At 48.9% G+C, this 19,532-nt stretch overlaps 1 protein-coding gene across 1 annotated transcript in view; it reads right to left on the reverse strand.

The window, feature by feature from the left end:
• ACOT7 (acyl-CoA thioesterase 7) overlaps positions 1-19,532 on the reverse strand; it is a 128,940-nt gene that overhangs the window by 79,366 nt on the left and 30,042 nt on the right. The window contains exons 3-5 of the mRNA XM_044668660.1: positions 18,213-18,369; positions 5,976-6,067; positions 489-603 (exon numbers count right to left, since the gene is read on the reverse strand). Of these exons, the coding sequence (XP_044524595.1) occupies positions 489-603; positions 5,976-6,067; positions 18,213-18,369 (364 nt within the window). The remainder of the gene's footprint in view (positions 1-488; positions 604-5,975; positions 6,068-18,212; positions 18,370-19,532) is intronic.

Genomic DNA, 19,532 nt, shown 5'->3' on the forward strand with positions numbered 1-19,532 from the left:
TTTGTCACTGGGGGCAAGAAAAGCGGTAAGAGAAGAAGAGGGAAGGAGGAGCGAGAAAGGGAAAGGACCCCTTAATGAAAAGGGAATATGCGGTCATTTTCTCATAAGGGAATCCTGACAAACGGTTTTTCTTCTAAGGTTTCTGCCTTATTTAACTGTGAACTCTGGGAGAGCTGGGCCCATGGCTGGGTTCCACCGTCTAGCAAAATCCCCAGAATGCCCTGCTGTGCCGCCTGAGCACCGGCTCCTCTGGGGCCCGGCGGCGGCGTGGGAAGCCAAAGCTCTTTACTGCGGCGCTGGGGAGTCTCCGCCGGGCGCCATTAGAGGCTTCACGGGGTGCAGATGGCACGCTGCCAAGCGGGGCTCCCCGGCCCACAAAACAGGCCGCTCAGACCTCTTCTGTGAAGGGCCGAAGCGACACAAAGGCCTCATCTGGGACAATTCACTTAATCATTTACTATTTACTAAGTAAATTAGCAATGAGTTACCTGGGTTGAGAACAGGCTGGATGGCACTCGAGTTCTTCCCGTTGGTTTCCATGCGCTCCAGCTTCTGGGCTTCGTATCTCTTTCGGCCTTCCTCTTCCTGTTCCTTCCGGGCGTACTGAGGGAAAGCACAAGACGCGCAGGTCAGCCTGAGCCGGCCGCCCCCGAGGAGCCCCCCCTCTCTGCCACATCCTGGGGGGCCCTTCCTTCCCTCTCCTTGGCCTTCCGACTGCCCTTCCACGGCCCCACCTGCTCTCCTGGGCCTTCCAGAAACACCATTTTCTTTGCTTAGTTGTTTTCATTTGAAAGGAATCTTCCGAAGCTGCCGCGCTTCAAGGAAACCTTCCCAGTTTAGGAGATTACGGGCAGACGCTTACTTACACACGGAAGAGACCGTCAGCATCACAGAAAAACTGCAGCCCTTATAGTGCAAGTCCTTACAAAAGAGCCTGAGGGGCAGCGAGGCGGCGCAGAGGAAAGAGGGCCAGGCCAGGAGTCCAAGGACCTGGGTTCAAATCTGATCTCAGTCACTTCCACTTAAGCCCAGTGGCCTGGCCTCGCCCTCCAATCTTAAGTGTTGTTACTGGGGCTAAAATAAAAGTGTGAATACATGTAAAACCCAGTGGAATGGTTTGTTGGCTATGGGAGCAGGGTGGGAGGAGGGGAGAGAAAGAACACGAATCATGGGATCGTGGAAAACCATTCTAAATTAATTAATTAAATGAAAATTTTCAGGTCACAAAAAAAAAAGGTTATGAATAAAGGAAGGGAGAGAAGAAGGCATCCCATTCTGGAAGTCTGTGAAGGCATTTCCAGCACTGCTCTACGTGGCTGACCATTCTGTGACCTAGTCAAAAGCTCCATCGGTGTGTCTGCCCACAGCCTTAGATCCTTAGATCCTTTGCTGGCCTTCATCTCCACGCTCCCCCTCCAGCCAGCCCTCTGCCCCCCTGGGCCCTCTCCTTCCTCTCCCCTGGGTTGCAGCTGTCCCTCGTAACCCCTCCATAAACCGGGATTGCGCTGACTGCGGGGATGGCAGCCGGAGTGCGCAGCCCCAACCTTGCACTCTCCATCTCTGCCCCCGTCACCACCTTCTACCACAGGAGGAGGCATTCCGGGGGGGCTTTGTTAGACTTTCACTCAAAAGCCTGCAAGCTCCATTTTCCTGCCAATGGCCCACTCTTCGCCTTTTGTTTTTGGTTGTTGGTGGTTGTTTTCACCAGTAACTGAGCACCATTTTGTGGTTCATTATCATTATCCCAGGCTGGAGAAGAGTGAGCAAAGCTGAGGGGCTTGAGAGGAGAAAAGCCACCAGTGTGGGTGCTTTAACTTACAAAGGACGAAGAAACCTTTTCCTCCGCCAATGGTTCCATCATGTTCCACAAGCAGAAGGTTACCTCGTGAGAGCAAAATTTGTCCTGTGTCCATCCAAGAAAACTTCAAGCTTCCCTAGAAATGTTTGTTCAAGAGAAGAAAGAAGCTAACTTCCCTAGGAAGGGATGAGCAAAAATCTGTTTTGTTGAGCACCCCCAGAAACAACCACCGATAGCCACGCAGGGCTCTCAGGTTTGCCAAACACTTCGTCCTCCACCGATCGAGGCTCTAGAATCATCTCCGTTTCACAGAGGAGCCAGCCGAGGCTCAGAAGGCTCACCAAAAGGCTAAGAAAGGACGCAGGGGAGGCAGGGTCGCCCGACTCCGACCGAGTCCAAGCCTATCCAATGGGCCACAGCATTCCTGGAAGGCTGCTTCGCGGGATTCCTCGCTCCAAATCCCAGAATGGGAGAGAAAACCACGGGAGTCATCCAGTCCAAGGCACGGGAGAAGCCCTTCTAGCCAGCCGGACGCCGGCTCTCCACTCTCCCACGGCAGTCAGAATGCAGATGACGGCACCCCATTTCTCACACGTTTATGGGCTTCGTGTCTGGGGTCTGGGTTTTAGACGGAGATGTTTTGTGTGACGGGGCCTATCCCAGACCCAATCACCTGCCAGCTCCGGGAGGGAGACACATTTGATCCGATTCCTTCAGAAAACTTATGTGGAAATCTAATACGTGTGAGTGGGCTACACGAATAAAAAAGAAAGCTTTTCCTAGCAGCCTCATTGCTCCGGGCCCACTTCTGGGGCCAAGACCGCACGTCCAAAACGTCATCCACAAGACTCTCCTGCATGTGGGGACGCAGCTGCCATGTCCCTTGACCCAAACTCCCACACCTAAGTCTTTTCCAGGCTAAATATGGCTAGTTCCTTGAGCTGGTTTTTATATCCCAGGTCAGAGAAGGCCTACGGTGTGTAAAGTAAAGCGTTTTGGAAATTATAGATCAGGGCAGCTGGGTGGCACAGTGGATGGAGAGCCAGGCCTAGAGATGGGAGGTCCTGGGTTCAAATCTGACCTCAGATACTTCTCAGCTGGGTGACCCTGGGTAAGTCACAAAGCCCAATGGCCTAGCCCTAGCTGCAATTCTGTCTTATAACTGATCCTAAGAGAGAAGGTAAGGGCTTGAGAAAGAAAATTATAGATCAAACTGAAAGAACAAATATTTTGACTAGTGAGCAGCCGAGCCACATTAACTCCAGTTATGGACAGACTAAATAAAGCTGAGGTAGAAAGGAGTTCAACGAGGCTATCTGAGACGGCCATTACTCTCCCCTCAAATTTACATTCGGAACATTTTGTAAGAACCCAAAGTGCTTCTTTTCTAAATGATCAGACAGAGCATCCTCTGAGGGATATTCAAAGTCCTTCACAAACTTGCCAGTCTTCCTCCACCCACATACCCCGTGACACTGGCCTCCCAGCAGAGGCTCCATCGCCCACCTCCGGGCATCTTCCTGGCTGCCCCGCTACCATCCGCCATCTCCAGGAAGCCTTTGCCGATCCCCCTTCCTTTTCACTCAAGGCCTTCCTGTGCTGACCAGCTCCGGTTTAGCCTGTCTGCAGCTTAGCTGTGAGTGTTTCACACGCCACCTCCCCGGGCCCTGCCCCGGGAGCTCCTTAAGGCCAAGGACCAAATGCTTTTTGTCTTTCTTGGCAATCCAAGCCCTTAGCACAGTGCCTGGCACACGGTGGGGGTCTAATAACTGTTTTATGACTCTCCCTGTGAGTCTACACTGCCCACTCCCATGGGGTGGGGCCATTCTGGTTCCCATCCAAGGAGCTAGGGAGCCAGGCAAGTCCCAGGGAGAGAGCAGTGATCTCCGTCCCTGCTGGCCTAGGCCTCGCTCTCCTGAGGCTTTACACTAGGGTCCGGGTACCAGCCAACATGCTGAATGCCAGGCGACATGCCAAGCTCTGTCCATCTACGGGGAGAGGGAGAGAAATGTGTCTCTAAAGGAACGAGATCTTTCTTCAGATGTGAGACACCTGCAGCCCTGTGCCGTGGACGTGGAAGACGCGGGGATCCGTCCCTGCTAAAGGCCATTTCGAGGGCACCTGCAGGTGCTCCCCAAGACTTCACCGAGGCGGGTGATCGATAGTAGCAAAAGCAGAAGCTCCCGGACCCGAGTCGTCTCCTGGAGCCTTCCCCGCCGGGAGGCAGAGGGAGGGTCTGAAATGGGCCCCTCTACACCGGGCAACGTGGACTTTGAGGTCCTGTCCAGCCCGACTAAACAACACAAGTCAAAGGGCTCCCGTTGGCTCCTGGGTAGAGCGGGAGGAGGCGGGCTAATTCCTGGAAGAAGGCGGGGAGGGGAGGGTGGAAGCCTGGCATCCGTGGGCCGGCCCGCCCCATCCCCTCCTCTTCTCCTCCATCTGTGAGGACGAGCATCCCTCCGGGCTTGGGTCCCGCCTCTCCCCGGGGGCCTCACTGGGGGGCCTGAGGAGGCCCCCTACGTCCTGGGCCTCACGGCAGGGACGGTGAGATGTTCCTGAAGGGCCCCTGCGGCTCACACGGGAAATCACGGAGAACAAGAGGCAGCTCCATAAGGCTGTTTCTTGTAGGCCGCACGATGAGAGGCGAGAAGAGGCTGTTCCCCAAACATCTCTGGTCCGGCCTCAGTCTCTCCTCAGGGACCGCAGAATCCCCCCATGCTGCCCACGTCGCTGTCCTGGGACCCCGAAAGCTTAAGTCTCTCCGGAGCTCCCGGGTCAGTCATTCTCAGAGGCAACCCTTGAACCCTGAGCTTCTTCCTCCGGTCAAGAGACTCTCATGCCGTCTCTTTCAAGTGAGGGGGTGAAATCGCAATCATCGTCGTGCACGTGACATTCTAAAAACCTGTTCAAACCCTCCCCTTCTGGCCTCACGGCTGTTCTAGGACAGAGCGGCAGCGAGGGCCAAACACTTGGGGTTCAAAGACTGGCCCAGACGAGCAGACCGGGGCCCCCGCCCCCCGATTTCAGGCCCCACGCTCGATCCGCGGAGCTAGCTAGCGGCTCCCTTCGTTTCTCAAACACCTCCTCGGCCCTCTTCCGCTTTAACATCCCCTTCATTGCTAGGCCTACACGAAGAAGACGAAGAAGAGCGGCAGCTCCACAGAGCCACGTGGGGGCTGGCTGCCTGGGCCCGGGAGACCCTCTGAGAGAGAGCCTGAGCTCCCAAGGAAGGCGACCAGGACTCAGGAGTGCTGTGCTGCTCACAGACTGGCTCCTCCCTCCCCACCCAGCTCTTCCCTTTTGGGGCCCCGAGTCCGGCTTGGGGCAGCCAGGTTGGGGTCATGGCTCCCATGCCCCGGGCTCCCAGCAGCAGGCCCTCGGGGGCACTCGGGGTCTCATCAGCCAGGCAGAAGAGCGCAGAGGCGAGCAGTGGGGGGCCAGCAGGGCCCCGAGAGGAGGAAACGGAGGCCGAATCCAGGCCCTCGACTCCACAAGCCAGGACTTTAGTATTAACAGTAAAACAGTTTTAAAACAGTGCTAATAGAAGCTACAATAGCAGCACCTGCAATTTCATTCCCGATATAAATTCTGATCATCTATATAACAACTAGCTTTCATCAAGGATTTCATTATAATTTCACATAATTCATTCATAAGCTTCCATCAAACACAAAGCATTTACCTACATTACCTACATTGTCTTGTCTGTCCCTCTAAACAACTCAGAGGGATGCTATTATCAACCCCCTCCCTAAAGTGAGGAAACTGAGGCAGAAGGCAAATGGAGATGAAGTGACTTGCTCAGGGTCACCCAGCTAGTAAGTGTCTGAGGCAGGATTTGAACTCAGGTCTTCCTGACTCCAAGTCTAGGACCGGATCCTTGCCCCGTGCCACCCAGAGGCCTGGTCTCTGGTGAGGAGTGGAGGCAGCCTCTTAAGGCCAGTTTATGGGAGACTCTCCCTCCCCCAGGGCCCGCCTGCAGCAGACAGAGCGCCCAGCCCGGCCCGTGAGCCATCCCCCCACTGGGGACACCCCGGGGGCCGCCTCGCTCCCCCCCTTCCCCGTGGCTCGTGGAAGCCGCCCCGCAGGAGGCCAGCAGGGCCCAACTGGTGGCCCCGGCCGGGGAAAGCTCGTGCTTCAGGCCTTGGCCATGCCCCCACGCCACGCAGCTTCTTACCACCAGAGGAGGCACCTCGACCACTCTGTCCACATTCGACAGCGAGAGGGGCACGTACCAGAGCGTCGCCTTGTTGGTCACCTTCTTCACACCTTGGGAAGAGGAAGACGGATTAGTGAGGGAGCCCCCGGGAGCCCCCGCTTTACCCGCCCAATCTCATCCGCACCACAACGCTGCCAAGCAGGGGCCTTTATCCGCCCCATTTTACAGCGGAGGAAACTGAGGCAAACGGTGGTGAAGTGACCTGCCCAGGGTCACACGGCGAGGGCGCTCTGCTGACGGCCCCTCAGATACTGAGGGCGCGAGCGCCCGGGCCACCCAAGCGGGACCCGTGAGTGCCCGGGCCAGGCTCGGAAACGGCTACGAGAGCAAGGCGCCACTTTAAACAAGGACGTGTGCGAATGGCCAGGTCTGAAGAGCGGCCCATCACTGCCCTGCCCAGGAAGGCCCTGCCCCGCCCCCTCTCCTTTGTGCCTCTGCCCAGGGCAAGCTCGGCCCTGTGCTTGGGAGGAGGAAGCGGAATCAGGGCCCGTGGAAGCGGGGGGCCCATGGAAGCGGGGGGCCCGGGGGAAGCTGGGGGTCTGTGGAAGCGGGGGGCCCGTGGGAGCTGGGGGCCCGTGGAAGCCGAGGGACCCGTGGAAGCCGGGGGTCTGTGGAAGCGGGGGGCCCGTGGGAGCCGGGGGCCCGCAGATGCACGCGCGGCTCCCCAAACAGAGGAAGCCAGCGCTCCATTTCTCACTCTAGCTTCCTGGCTGAAGAACGAACAAGGCAGACACGCGGGAGGCCTCCCACCAGATTTCCTCTCCCTCTCTTTTCCCGCCTCCCCCCAAGACTAAACGCTGCCAAAAGGGAAACCATCCATCAGCCGTCAGACTCAGAGACAGAAGAGGCAGACGGCCACATGACACATACTATTCAGGAAATATTCGCTTGTAAAACAGGCATGGCCGCACAGCGGCTCGAGAGCCGCGTGGAAGGGAAAAGCTTTGTTCCCCAAAGCCGGCTCTCAGAAGAGCCCACCCATTCCCACCTCTGACAGGACCCTGGGCCGTCCCTGATTGTCTCCTCGTACCTGACAGCCTGCCCCGTTCAATCGTGTTCTCTGTTTCACCGCTGTGGAAGCATGGGCAACCAGGGGGGAAATATCTGAAGCATGCTTTGACTAAGAATGAACAGATGAAGCTGGAAGGAGGGAAAGAAGTTGCTTACGGGGAGCTCAATGGGATCTGATATCACAGATCCAAACCCACCCCAGACACTTGTAAAGAGACAGAGGAAAGAGCCAGGAGGTGAATTCTGGGGAATGGCTACTGTGTGTGAGCAGCCTCTGCACAGACAGACAGACAAGACAGACTGGCATGCCTGCTCGCAAGCTAGAAAAGCTCACTAGGCCATTCAGATGAGCTTCCTCCCTGGCCAGGACAGACTCTGAGGAAGAGCACCATTTTACAAAGCAGGAAAAAGGCACTGGTGCACCAAAGCAATTACCCACAAAATTATAGACATTTAGAACCAATATCATCAAAGTTCCCTTCCCTCCACCCCAGGAACTTCCTCAACATCAGCAACATCATGCTGAAGACTTGGATTTGCAGGCAGGTTCCTGCAGGCCCCAATTCTATTATCAGACGTCTTGGAGAGAGCAGAGAGATGGGAAGATGGGAGCTGCCCGCCTCTGAGCGATGCGTCACACAGTGTACAACTCCTACAGGGTGCGACATGCCAAGGGGCAGAGGACGGCTGGTGCTGAGGGAAAGACGGCTCTCTGTGACTTCGGGCTCTCTCTACAAGCAGCCGTGGGCCCACTAGCCCAAGCAGAGTCACCCCTAGGCCACGGGCATCCCCTCAGGATCTCCTGAGACAGCAGAATCCGAGGGGGCGGGCAGACCGGGGGAAGTGTTGGTGAGGCTGCTTTAGGTAACGGGAAACTGGAAGGTCCAGTATCCAGCACAACAGGTAAGGCACTAAGAATAATCAAGGAAAGGGACAGAATCCCAGGTCCTCTGGTGCCCAGGCCACAGGGGTTTCTAGGCTTCTAGGACCCACCTCCAGCCCACTCCACCGAGCTGCTCACAGGCCTTTTCGTGCGTATTGCTTGGACTAAACAGAGCCCTGGGCAGCAGGCTGGGTCCCAGCTGCACAATTAAGAAGAGGCCCCGAGGAAGGCGAGCAGCCCGAGCTCCTCTGGGACCTACAGCCCAGTTCCAGTGTTCCGGCCCATCAGCCACTCGACTTGAACCCAACTGTGTGATTTTGAGAAAGTGTCCTCGCTGTTTGAGAACAACTACATAGACTAATAATAAGGAAAAATATTTCCACTGCATTTTGACTTGGGAGTAAATCTGACAACCTGCTTTGGGGAATAAAGCTTTACTATTCGACTCAGCTAACACACTTTTGACAAGCTGGTTCCCGTGACGACTGGGAATGGACCTCTTCTAAGCCAAAGTCAATCAAATGCACCAAATGATGTAAATAAAGCATAATAATTAAAGGAAAGCATCTAAAGATGTAAAATTGTAATTCTGAAAAGATCCTGTTTAAAATCTTAAAACTATCATAGCTATTGTCTCCCAATCACTTCCACATTAGTTAAATATTTTGACATTCTTAATAGACAAATTAAAATTCTCAATAGTTGAGAGTTCTGTGGCTGTCTCGGGGTGAACATGCTCAACAGTTTTGTAATGAAGATTTCTGATTGGAAAAAAGGCATGGCTTATAAAGCCAGGACTCCACTAACTGGAGACCCATGAGCCAAGGGTCTTCCTTTTACATTATTTTCATAAACTTTACACAAAGAACATGTACCTTCAAAGGAAACAGAAGGAAAGGAAACCATTTCAAAGAAAATGTGCAAAGACATTTGCCCTGCTTCTGTAATTGGGTCAGAACTTTAATTTTAAAGTCATTCCAGTCAAATGAAAATTAGTTAATTAATAAGAATATTATGAGCACCTATTCCACCTGGGCCCAGCCCTATGGTACATGCAATGGAAGAGATATAAAAGGGTAAGATACCACCAAGATTGAAAGGAAAATGTATTTGCAGAAACTATTACAGACACTAAATTCTAACACCATATGAGAGTGTTATGTGACTCCTTTCCTCCTCTGCTAAGTTGACAGAGTGTTTGGGAAGTACCATGCTATTTATCTCGCATTTTATTTTAATTAAATGTCTTTTGCTCTGATTTTATGAACTACCTTGGTATGTTCACACAAAGAGTCATTGGTAGGGGCTCAGGGCTATGACAATGTTTCACTGCTTTGTTTTAAATTTATAGCAGTGTACATGTAAAGATGTTGCATTTCCCCCCCAAAAAAAATCACTGCTTCAAATTTTTTAAGGGCTTGAGATACAATATCTGCTCTTGAAGAATTCATTTTTTTTAAACTAACATGATATATACACAAGAAACAATAAAAGAATAATACAAAACAATTTATCATCATGTGCTAAATTCTATGGCTCGGGCAATAGATATTAGCCAAATTCAATGGACTTCCCTAGAAGAGATCACTATTGGCTAGAACAGTAGATGAGGCCTTGTAAGACTGGTCAAGGTAAACTGACCCTCTGGGCCTTCTAATATCTCTGTGAGGTAAATGCCATTTTACTCATTTAAAGATAAAGAAGCAGAAATTTAGCAATGTTTTTGGGGTCTAGTGTGGAAAAGAAAACTGAATCAAGTAGTAAATGTAAGAGCTGAGGGGAGAGGCCTGGCCCCTCCAGGCTCCAAGCCTAGTGTATGTACCTGGGATAGGTGCATATCACAGACCCAAGTGATGGAGTATACAATGTAGGTATGAGATACACTCTGTATATTAAAAGAAGGGAAAATGAACAAGTTTGATTACATAAAAGTGACAAGTTTTTATACAAAATTAATGCAATTAAAATTAGAAGGGAAATAATTAACTAAGGGGAAAAAAAAACCTTTGCAGTAAATTTCTATGAAAAAAGCCTCATTTCCAAGATATATAATGAACTGATTCAAATATATAAGACCAAGAGTCATTGCCCAATAAATAAATGGCCAAAGGAATGAATGAGCAATTTTCAGAGAAAGAAACCCATGCTCTCCACAGACAGGAAAAAAATTCTCCAAGTCACTAATATTTAAAGAAATGTACAATAATGTTACTCTGGGTTCTAATTCACAACCATCCAGTTGACAAAGAGGATAGAAAAGGAAAATGACAATTGCTGGAGAGACTGCAGGAAAAATGGCATAATGATGAATGGTTGGTAAAAATGAGAATTGGTCTCTCTGTTTTGGAAAATATTTTGGAACATCTCCATTCCCATAAAAATCTGGGCATGATTTTTGACCCAGTGATGCCATGATTAAGTCTATACCCTAAACAGACTTTTTAAATAGAGGAAAATATATGTATATATACACACACATATACCTAACACGTTACATACATGCAAAAATACTTATAGCAGCTCTTTTTATTGTGGTCAAGAATTGGAAACTAAGTGGGTTTGGGGAATGGATGAACAAATTATGGTAACTACTAATCTCATGACAGAGAATTGATAGACTCAGGGAGGAGACTGAGGCCTTTTTTCGCAGGTGGCCAATATAGGAATTTTCTTTGACTCTACAAATTATAACAGGGGGGTTGTTTTTTTTCTTTCTCTGTGGGGTAGGAGGGTAAGAAGGTGGGAGAAAGAGAATGTACACTATAGAGCAGGCCAGGATTGAACATGAAATGACAGGAGCCTATTGTACAAAGCTTGCTTGTGCTTTTTTTTTTTTTTAAGGAAAAGTTATTTGGTGTTTGTTAGGTTCAGAACAAGAAAATTATTAAATTAAAATTATTAAAATAGTAAAAAGAAATCTTATAGATATTTTAAACGCTTACTATGTGACAAACAAAGCAGTGAGAGTCTAGTATGGCCAGTCCTTCCATCCTAGGTGGCAAAGATGACACATCAAAGGGAAGCCGCAATGCTGTAGTCAAGACCAACTCTGGAAAGAGACCAGGCATGATGGAGACAAAGGAATAACAAAGAGAGACGTGAGAGAGCTGGCCGTGAGATCACGTACGTCTATTCCTGTGGTCCTGGGGAGGTCACTTAACCTCAGGGCCACAGGCATGTCTCTCAGCTCTCCAAGACTAAACTGTAGAGACATGATGAAAAGGTTTTCCTTATCAGGAATTCATCATGCCAATAAAATGAACAACTGGTGCCCCGAGAATCGTGACTATGGAAAATAATTACAAATGCTATGGAGAATGGCATTACTATCCTTAGTCATAATCATTTTGAATTTCTGTAATATCACTCCTAGAATCATCCTGAGAAACAGTGAGATGCTCTTCATTGTTGCCCCGTCCCAGTTTACACTGGAATGGGAGCAGCTCATTTCTGAGGTCTCTAGCAGTACTGACTGGCCGCCCAGGAGTCACCTTCCAGCCCTGGTTCACAGCTCTGCTTGTCCTATGCTGACCTCAGCAGACCAGGGCAAATCAGAGAACAGCAACAAGGCCCTAGGGACAAATGCTCTTTCTTCTGTGGATGCCCTGATGAATAGTTCCTTGCAAACAGGGCAGACAGCCTGCTCCCCCAAGGGTTAGCTTCTAAAGCAGTCCTGGGAGACCCCTAATCCCAGGGAGGTTGATTAGCATAGTTCTATACTCTTCTCTCATCCCAAAGGACCTCGCTTGGGTTTCCTTCCTGCCTGCTGGCAGGCGGGCAGACCTACCCTCCTTGCTATCTATCCTGAGGCCCAGGGGTAAAAGGCCGTTGGTTCTCTGATGTTTATAAAACCTGGAGCCCTTTGAATGCATTTGTCCTGATGGCACCTTAGGATACAGTCCAGTGAGCCTATTGGGAATCTCCAGCTCAACTTAAATTCTGCCAAACATCAAAGTGAGAAGGGGCTCTTCCATCCCCACAAAGTGCAATGAAATTATTCGTTTGGGGCTTGGACCCAGTAAGCGGAGAGCAGAGAACATCAGAGTCTAGAGTCACTTAATCAATGGGGTAACCTGCCAGTACTGTAGGGGTGCCGGGAAGATCCATCCTACAAGTCTTCCACATTTCTAAGATTGAAAGCTCTTGCATTAGTTGATGACTACAAAGTTATATTCTTAGGAAACAACTTCAGCCAAAAGTGATCTAAAATATCACCATAAGTGAATGGGGCTCTAGGCTGGGTTTAATAGAAATGAAAAGATCCCGATCATAGTCCTTCATTGGAAACAGGAATCCTGAATATGGGCATCTGCAGTCCCTGCCTGCAGAGTCGTTCATCCATTCTTTCAACAAATATTTCTGAAGCCCCCAAAGTGCCTGCCACCACATGGCAGACATGTAATAAATGTATCCTGGTATGAGCTGGCCTGCAAAGCCCTGGGCTTGCTCAGCCCTGAGGAAGATATACGAGATACAAGGAGTGTCTACAGGAGGAATCTTTGGGAGCTGATCTGATACAAGAAGAAGGTGGAGCCCCTAATAGGCCTGTACTTAGTCCCCAAGTCACCACTAATAAGAGCAACGACTCTGAGGCGCTTCCAGGACCCATTCATCATTGTAGTAAACATGACAAAAGAAAACTGCAAAGGTCAGGCAGGCTGGGGAGAACAAGCACTCTCGTGCCCTCCTGGTAGAGTTGTGACCTAGATCAACGATTCTGGAAAACAATCCCGAATTATACCCAAAAAGGCAATAAGCAATGCATACACTCTGACCCAACAATCGACCAGCAAGTACTCACTAGGCTGAGCTTTGGGGATATGAGGAAGAAGCAAACAACCAAGCCTTCCCTCAAGAAGTTCTCACTGTAACAGGAGAGAAAACCTATGTGCACAGAAGATAAACACAGATTTCGTAGGAGGTGGCCTCAGAGGGGGAAGGCAAAACCAGCTGGAGGGACTGGAAGGGGCGGCACGTGAGCTGATTCTTAGAGGGGGCCAGGGTGGAGGGGGAGAGGGAGGAGAGACGGAGCATCATCTGCGAGAAGCAAGAGGCAATTTGACTGGATTGAGAGTGCCCAGAGGGGAGTCTGTCTAGTCATGAGAAGCTTTAAATGCCAAACAAAGGGGTTTCTATTTGATCCTAGAGCTAACGGTGAGCTTATGGGGCAGAAGAGTATGGCCAGACCTAAACCTGAGGGGAAAAAAATCACTCTAGCAGCCAGATGGAGTGGGACTGGAGAGGTCAGAGGCTAGAGGTGAGGAGACGGGCCAAAAGGCTACCGCACTAGACCAGGTGAGAGGTGACGAGAGATGAAGTGGGGTGTCGGCTGCATGAAGAGAAAGAAGGGGTCCTTTGGAAGAGACGTCATGGAGAAAGAAATGACAAGATTTGGCAGTGGGTTGAGTGAGTGGGTGATGGAGAGCAAGGCAGGAGAGGGCATTTATCCGAAGTGACACACGGGAAGTCCTACATATAAAAAATATTTATGGCAACACGTATTGTGGTAGCAAAGGACTGGTACTCAGAGAGTAGCCGAATGCACTATCACATAGGAATAGGACAGAATATTATTGTGCCGTCAGAAGGAAGGAATATGAAGTGTTCAGGGCAACCTGAACCAATGCAAAATCGGGAAAACCACCATCATGACAACCACAAAAATTTTACTGGAAAAACATTGGAATTCTGACCAAGGCAGTGCCCCACAGGGGCCTGGGAGCAGTGATGCTACCCCTCTCTCAACAGAGAAGCAGGCGTCCGGTCCGGGCTGCAGAATGGAGCACACGTGTCCCACAGGGCCAATACGCTGATTTATCACCTGGCTCACCCATACCTTGTTACAGGGAGGCTTCTTTGGGGAGCGACAGGGATATTTTTAAAAGGCCATCAATAAAACATTTCCTTTAAAAAGCAGGGAAGAGTCAATGGTTACAAACATGATAAACCAAATTAATGATGGTGCTAAAGATAGAAATAATGAAGTCAGAAATAGGAACAGACTTGGGGAAAAGCTAATGAGTCCAATCTGGGTCATTTGGAGTGGCAACGGGACATCTCATTGGCTATGTCCTATAGGCAGCTGGAGATGCCTAGAGCTCAGAAGAGATGCATGAGACAGAGGGATAGGTATAAGGGTAACAAATAAATAAAGACATGGAATAAGTAAGACTGCCAAGGCAGAGAGCAAAGGAAGGGAAGAGGGCCAAGTACACGCTTAGGGAACAGTCCCTTGAATGAGGAAAGAAGGCAATGAGGAAGGAGCACTTAAAAACCAAGAGCCAGTAGGTCACTAATGCAAGGGGACGAGAAAGCACCCAGTAGCTGGGGTGAGTCAACCATGGCACAAGTGGCAGAGAGGCCAAACAGAATCTGCTTTTGTAATGATGGGGACGGAGGTGAGGAGATGGAAGAGGAAAGACAGGGAGAAGGAGAGAAAAGCTTAGCAAGGGTGGTCATGGGAGAAGCCAAACTTCAGGGCTTTACACAAAGAGCAGGAAGAAAAAGAGTAAGAGCAGTGGGAGTGGGAAACTTTTTCAAGAATTTAATCAGTGAAAGAAAGTGGGAAGCGAGCTCAGTAAGAGGCTGGGGTCCGAGGGGCTAAAAGAAGCTATTTTTAGAACCAGGGTGCTCAAAGCATGCTGGCAGGCAACAGCAGAGGAGATCTGGAAGGCATCCTCAAGAGAGGGATCATGGCTGAAGGAGAAAGTGAAGGGAATGGAATCAAGGTGCAGGGAAGGAGATTAGCCTTAGGAAGGCACGGAAAGATCCCTTCTTCTGTCACCCACAGAGAAGAAAAGGAAGTAGACGGTAAAGCTGAGAAGTATGGAGGAGTGAAGGAAGGAGGGCTGATGAGGCTCACAGTGGATGCTTCTTCTCCCATGCAGCCCAGCATAAAAAGCTGACATCTGCACAGGGCTTTGTGGCTTACAAAGTGCTCAATACACATTCTCTCCTTTGATTCCAACAACCCCATGAAGTAGATACTTTGGGCATTAAAATTCGAACTTTACAGATGAGGACACTGAGGCTCAGGGAGGTTAAAGGACTGTCTGGGGCAACATCTCATACTTCAGGACCCAAACTTTGCTGCCTTAAGTTCAAGGTTCCATTCATTAGATATCCCCAGGCAAGGGGAGAGGAAGAAAAAAGGCTTATGGGGAATAACACAGGGAGTTGATAAGGACAGCATAAAGGGACCAAATGAGATTCTGTACCATAAATTTATAGAAGGAGAAATCAATTCAACTTCATGATTTTTTTCAAGGGATGCTCAGCAGTCCAGGAGCAGGAAAATGGGAATCTAGGAAGGGGGTTACAAAGGGAGGAGGATTAAAAGCTCTTGGAATCCAGGACAGTAGCTCCTGAGGTGGTAAAAGCCCACCTTTTTCATCCCACTGTCAAGTTCACCTCAACTTAGTTATGCAAGAAAAAGGGAATGTTGGCGGGGGAAGCAGATGGAGCCAAAACCGAAACTGCCCTAGGTCTAAAGAATAATGAAAGGCCCTCAACTAACAGACTAAGTCTTAGTCCATCAATTGGTAGAAAAAATAGCTACTGGAGGGCTGAGATGTCTTCTCTGAAAATTAGAGCAGATACTCAGGAACAACTTCAGCAATCAAAGGGTATTTTGATAAAATCTGTGTGGTATTTCTGAAGACAGAAAGTGGCCTAGGAAAGCCAAGGTACAAATGCCTGATTGGGCCTCTCTGGCAGAGCAGGCTGAAGGAGGGAGGCACAATATGAAGTCAGACTAATTCTGCTGTCCAATAATCATAGATTCAGCACAAGGAGGAGAATGACATCCTAAAGACCCTATGTCCTGAGCAGAGACCACAGGAAAGAGCAGTTTCTCAATCCATAACAAGCTCTCTTTAAGGCCTACGGCTCATGCACCTCCTAAAACATCCATTCTTGTGACCTCGGCATCCTTCCGTCCCACGGACTCAAACAATCTGGAGCTGTCATGACAATGCTAATTGGCTGCTGGAGACCACCAGATAGAAAGCAGAAAGAGCGCTGGGCCTGTTAGGACAGGCGACCACAGGGAGAGTCACTAAGTGCCCCGAGGCCCACTCTACTCATCTATAAAACAGAGATAATGAGTGCACCTGCCTAACAGCTCAAGCAAAATGTCTAAAGGGCTACAGAAATGTGAGCTGGTTTTCTTATTTAAAACATGAGCTGCTACTGCACTCATCCATATAGCTGGTCATTTTTTAAAGTTTATAATTGGGTTCAAGTATTTTCTACCTCTTTCCATCTTGTTTCCTTCCTTAAAAAATTAAGTATATCTAAATCTATTCTCTTCATACCCTTAACATGCACTCTAAAAATAAATTTGCCTTTAGAAAAAGGGTCTTAGGGGGCAGCTGGGTAGCTCAGTGGATTGAGAGTCAGGCCTAGAGATGGGAGGTCCTAGGTTCAAAGCCGGCCTCAGACACTTCCCCAGCTGCGTGACCCTGGGCAAGTCACTTGACCCCCATGGCCCACCCTTACCACTCTTCCACCTAGGAGCCAATACACAGAAGTTAAGGGGAAAAAAAAGGAAATGTCAGGGGGTGATGCAGAGTTCAGACAGAATGAAATGTTTGAAAGAATTAGCTTTTTATTGGGGTCAGGTCAGAGTTTTCTGCTGAGCATCTCTGGACAGCATTGGTCTCTGCTTGATTTGAGAGGTAGAGGAAGGATGGAGGAGTAGAGAACTACCAAGAGAGATGAGGCCAAGAGGAAGAAACAATAGTCTCCTCTATTTCTTACAGCAGATATATATACTCAGAGTAAAATCAAAGGAGCTAACATAGACTCTGTGCCTCATGTATCTCACATCCTGCTTCTAATGCCCCATAGCTCATTGTTTGGTCTTCTAAACTTTGCTCCATTTTTCCTTTTTATCTCCAGGGGCAAAAGATCTGGACAGCATCTTGTGTCACAATGGTAAGCATAGCCTTGGGTGGCAGGAAAAATAGCTGAGAGGTATCACCAACNAGGGAAGGGAAGGGAAGGAAAGGGAAGGGAAGGAAAAGAAAAGAAAAGAAAAGAAAAGAAAGGAATGGAAAGGAAAGGAAAAGAAAAGAAAAGAAAAAGGGTCTTATTTGGCTAGAGCTAAGTATTCTTGCTATCTCCCCCAAACTTCCCTCAATTACCCAAACAAAAATTTGTTCTGACAGAAGCATTTCAACTGGGAATAATGAAATGGTGTAACTTTGGTCCTAGAAAGACAGCATGGCATAATGGACATATAATAGTCATGGTTTGCTAGAGGACAGGGTGAACCTCACAGAGTCAGGCATATCCTCGACCTCTTGCCAAGTAAGGGCAGAAGAGCAGAGGCTATAAAAGGAGCCAGCCTGACCGCAACTGCCAGCCTTCTTCCCCTGATGAAACACTCTTTTGCTGTTGAAAACCTGGAAGTCACACATCCACCCTGAGTGAGCTTCTCTGCCTTCTTGGGCCTGCAGCCTCCCACTGCCCTGGCGGATCTAAATTATTCAGGGTAACCCGGCTCGGTTAACTAGACCCTGTCATGATCCCTGGCTGTGTGGAAACCAACAGAGTGCTTCAAGCCTCCCAGACACCAAGAAACGCAGTGCAGAACTGAGCCAATGTTTGGTTTTCTAAGAGTTCTTACAAACACTTATTTGGGAGGGAGAAGCTGAAACTTGTTCCTATTGCAACTAGCCTAGCAACATGCAGCGAAGACATTTAATAAACATCCTGGCGATAATGAGATAGTCGGCGAGTGTTTTAAACTAGAAGCCGATCAGAATCTCTATCGTTGCTTTGTCTGGAGACGAGGGGGAAGAGAAGTAGCTGCAGGAAGAAACTGTGGACAAAGGATGAGACGCGCTTTTATCACTGAAAACCCAGCTATAAAAAGAAATGTCTATATGTGTAAGAGCCATCACCACATCCTTCTGCAGTTGCCACGTGGGAAGATGAAACTGTGTTACCATGGTTACTACTGCCAAGGAAGAGAGTATTCAGATCAAGCCTGAGTCAAAGGTTCCTCCCAGTGAACTCCAATCCAGGTCTGATTTACTGCTCCCCAGAATAGCAACCGACAAGGCCGAGAATAGGCCACCTCCAAGGGAGAGAATTTTGGGTTTCACAATTCTCTGCACAAACCTAACACCTCGACGGTGCAAAGAAAGAGCAAATGAGATCAGAAACTGACAGTAATGAGAAAGAAAAGCCTGCCTTCCTCATCCCAGGGCGCTCCTAGCAGTCCTTTCCCACCAAACCCACACAGAAAGCGGCTACTACGGCTCTGCCACAGACCAAGAGACCCTGCAACTTACCTGTGATGATGTTTTCCGCAGCTACGGTGACCTGGACTTCCACTGAGTGCTTTGAAGTGTAAGTAATCTCAGCACTGACATGAGCCACTTCTCCAATGTTCATTGGGGACAGGAAATCCGTGCGTTCCACCCTGGCCAAAGCAGCCACACAGCTCTCCTAGGGGGTCACCAAAGACATCTGGTCAGGGCAACAGAGACAGACCCCAGCAGAGAACATGAGCCCTGCAGCACTCCTCCACCCCCAGACTCTGAGTCCTCTAACAGTACAGCAAAGCCAGCAAAAGGGGAGTGATCTGGATAGAGACCCATACCAGAGCAAGAGGAGCTTCTCTGGCACCTCTATAAAGCAGAGAGAGCTTGTCCTTTGATTTCTCTTCTTTTTAGCCAGCTGAGGTGATCATTGCCTCAAAGGATCCCATGTCGTGTTTTGTGGTTCTTCATGACTGTAGTCACTGTTCTGGGGTGCTGCTGACATCACCCTGCATCAGTCTCTATATAGTCCCATGCTTCTCTGCATTTCTCAGTCATCACTTCTTACAAGGCAGCAATGTTTAATTGCATTTAGGAATCACGATCTGTTTAGCCATTTCCTCCTCTTGGTTCCCACAAAAAGGGCTGCTCCAAACATTTTTGCATAAATGGGACACTTTTTTTTTAATCACTGATCTCCCTAGAATATATAATCAGCAGTGGGATCTCTAATCAAAGGATATGGGCATTTTGGCCATTTCTGTTATATAATCCCACATTACTTTCCAGAATGGTTGGTTCAGTTCACTGGTCTACTACAGGGAGTTAGTGTTGTCTTCCCCCAACCATCTAGAGGATTTGTTTTAACTATTTCATTCAATAAACTTAAGGAATTACTCTGAGTAAAGCACTGCACTAGGTGTTAAGGATACAGAGATGAAAAACCAGTTTTTGTCATCAACAAATTTACAATCCAACTTAAGTAACTGATGTGTACACAAATATATGATACAAAAAGGCTACAAAGGATACAGAAAGACATCAAGATCATGTGATCTAGGAAAAGGTAAGCAGAGAAAGATGGCTCTCTTACACTAAGTAGACAAAGTCAAGAATGCTTCCTTTCTCTTCACAGTCAGATTTCACTTCTGAATTCAAGCCTACGTAGGTTTATCTTGTTCTAACCATTATTGAGACCAAGCTATAAAGCTCTGGATCTCAGATATACAAATGAAATGACTACCTCAATAAGGAAGAAAGGAGAAAAATATATGCGTGTGTGTGTGTGTGTGTGTGTGTGTGGAGAGAGAGAGAGAGAGAGAGAGAGAGAGAGAGAGAGAGAGAGAGAGA

This window comes from Gracilinanus agilis, chromosome 3 (assembly GCF_016433145.1).
Source record: "Gracilinanus agilis isolate LMUSP501 chromosome 3, AgileGrace, whole genome shotgun sequence".
Lineage (NCBI taxonomy): Eukaryota > Metazoa > Chordata > Mammalia > Didelphimorphia > Didelphidae > Gracilinanus > Gracilinanus agilis.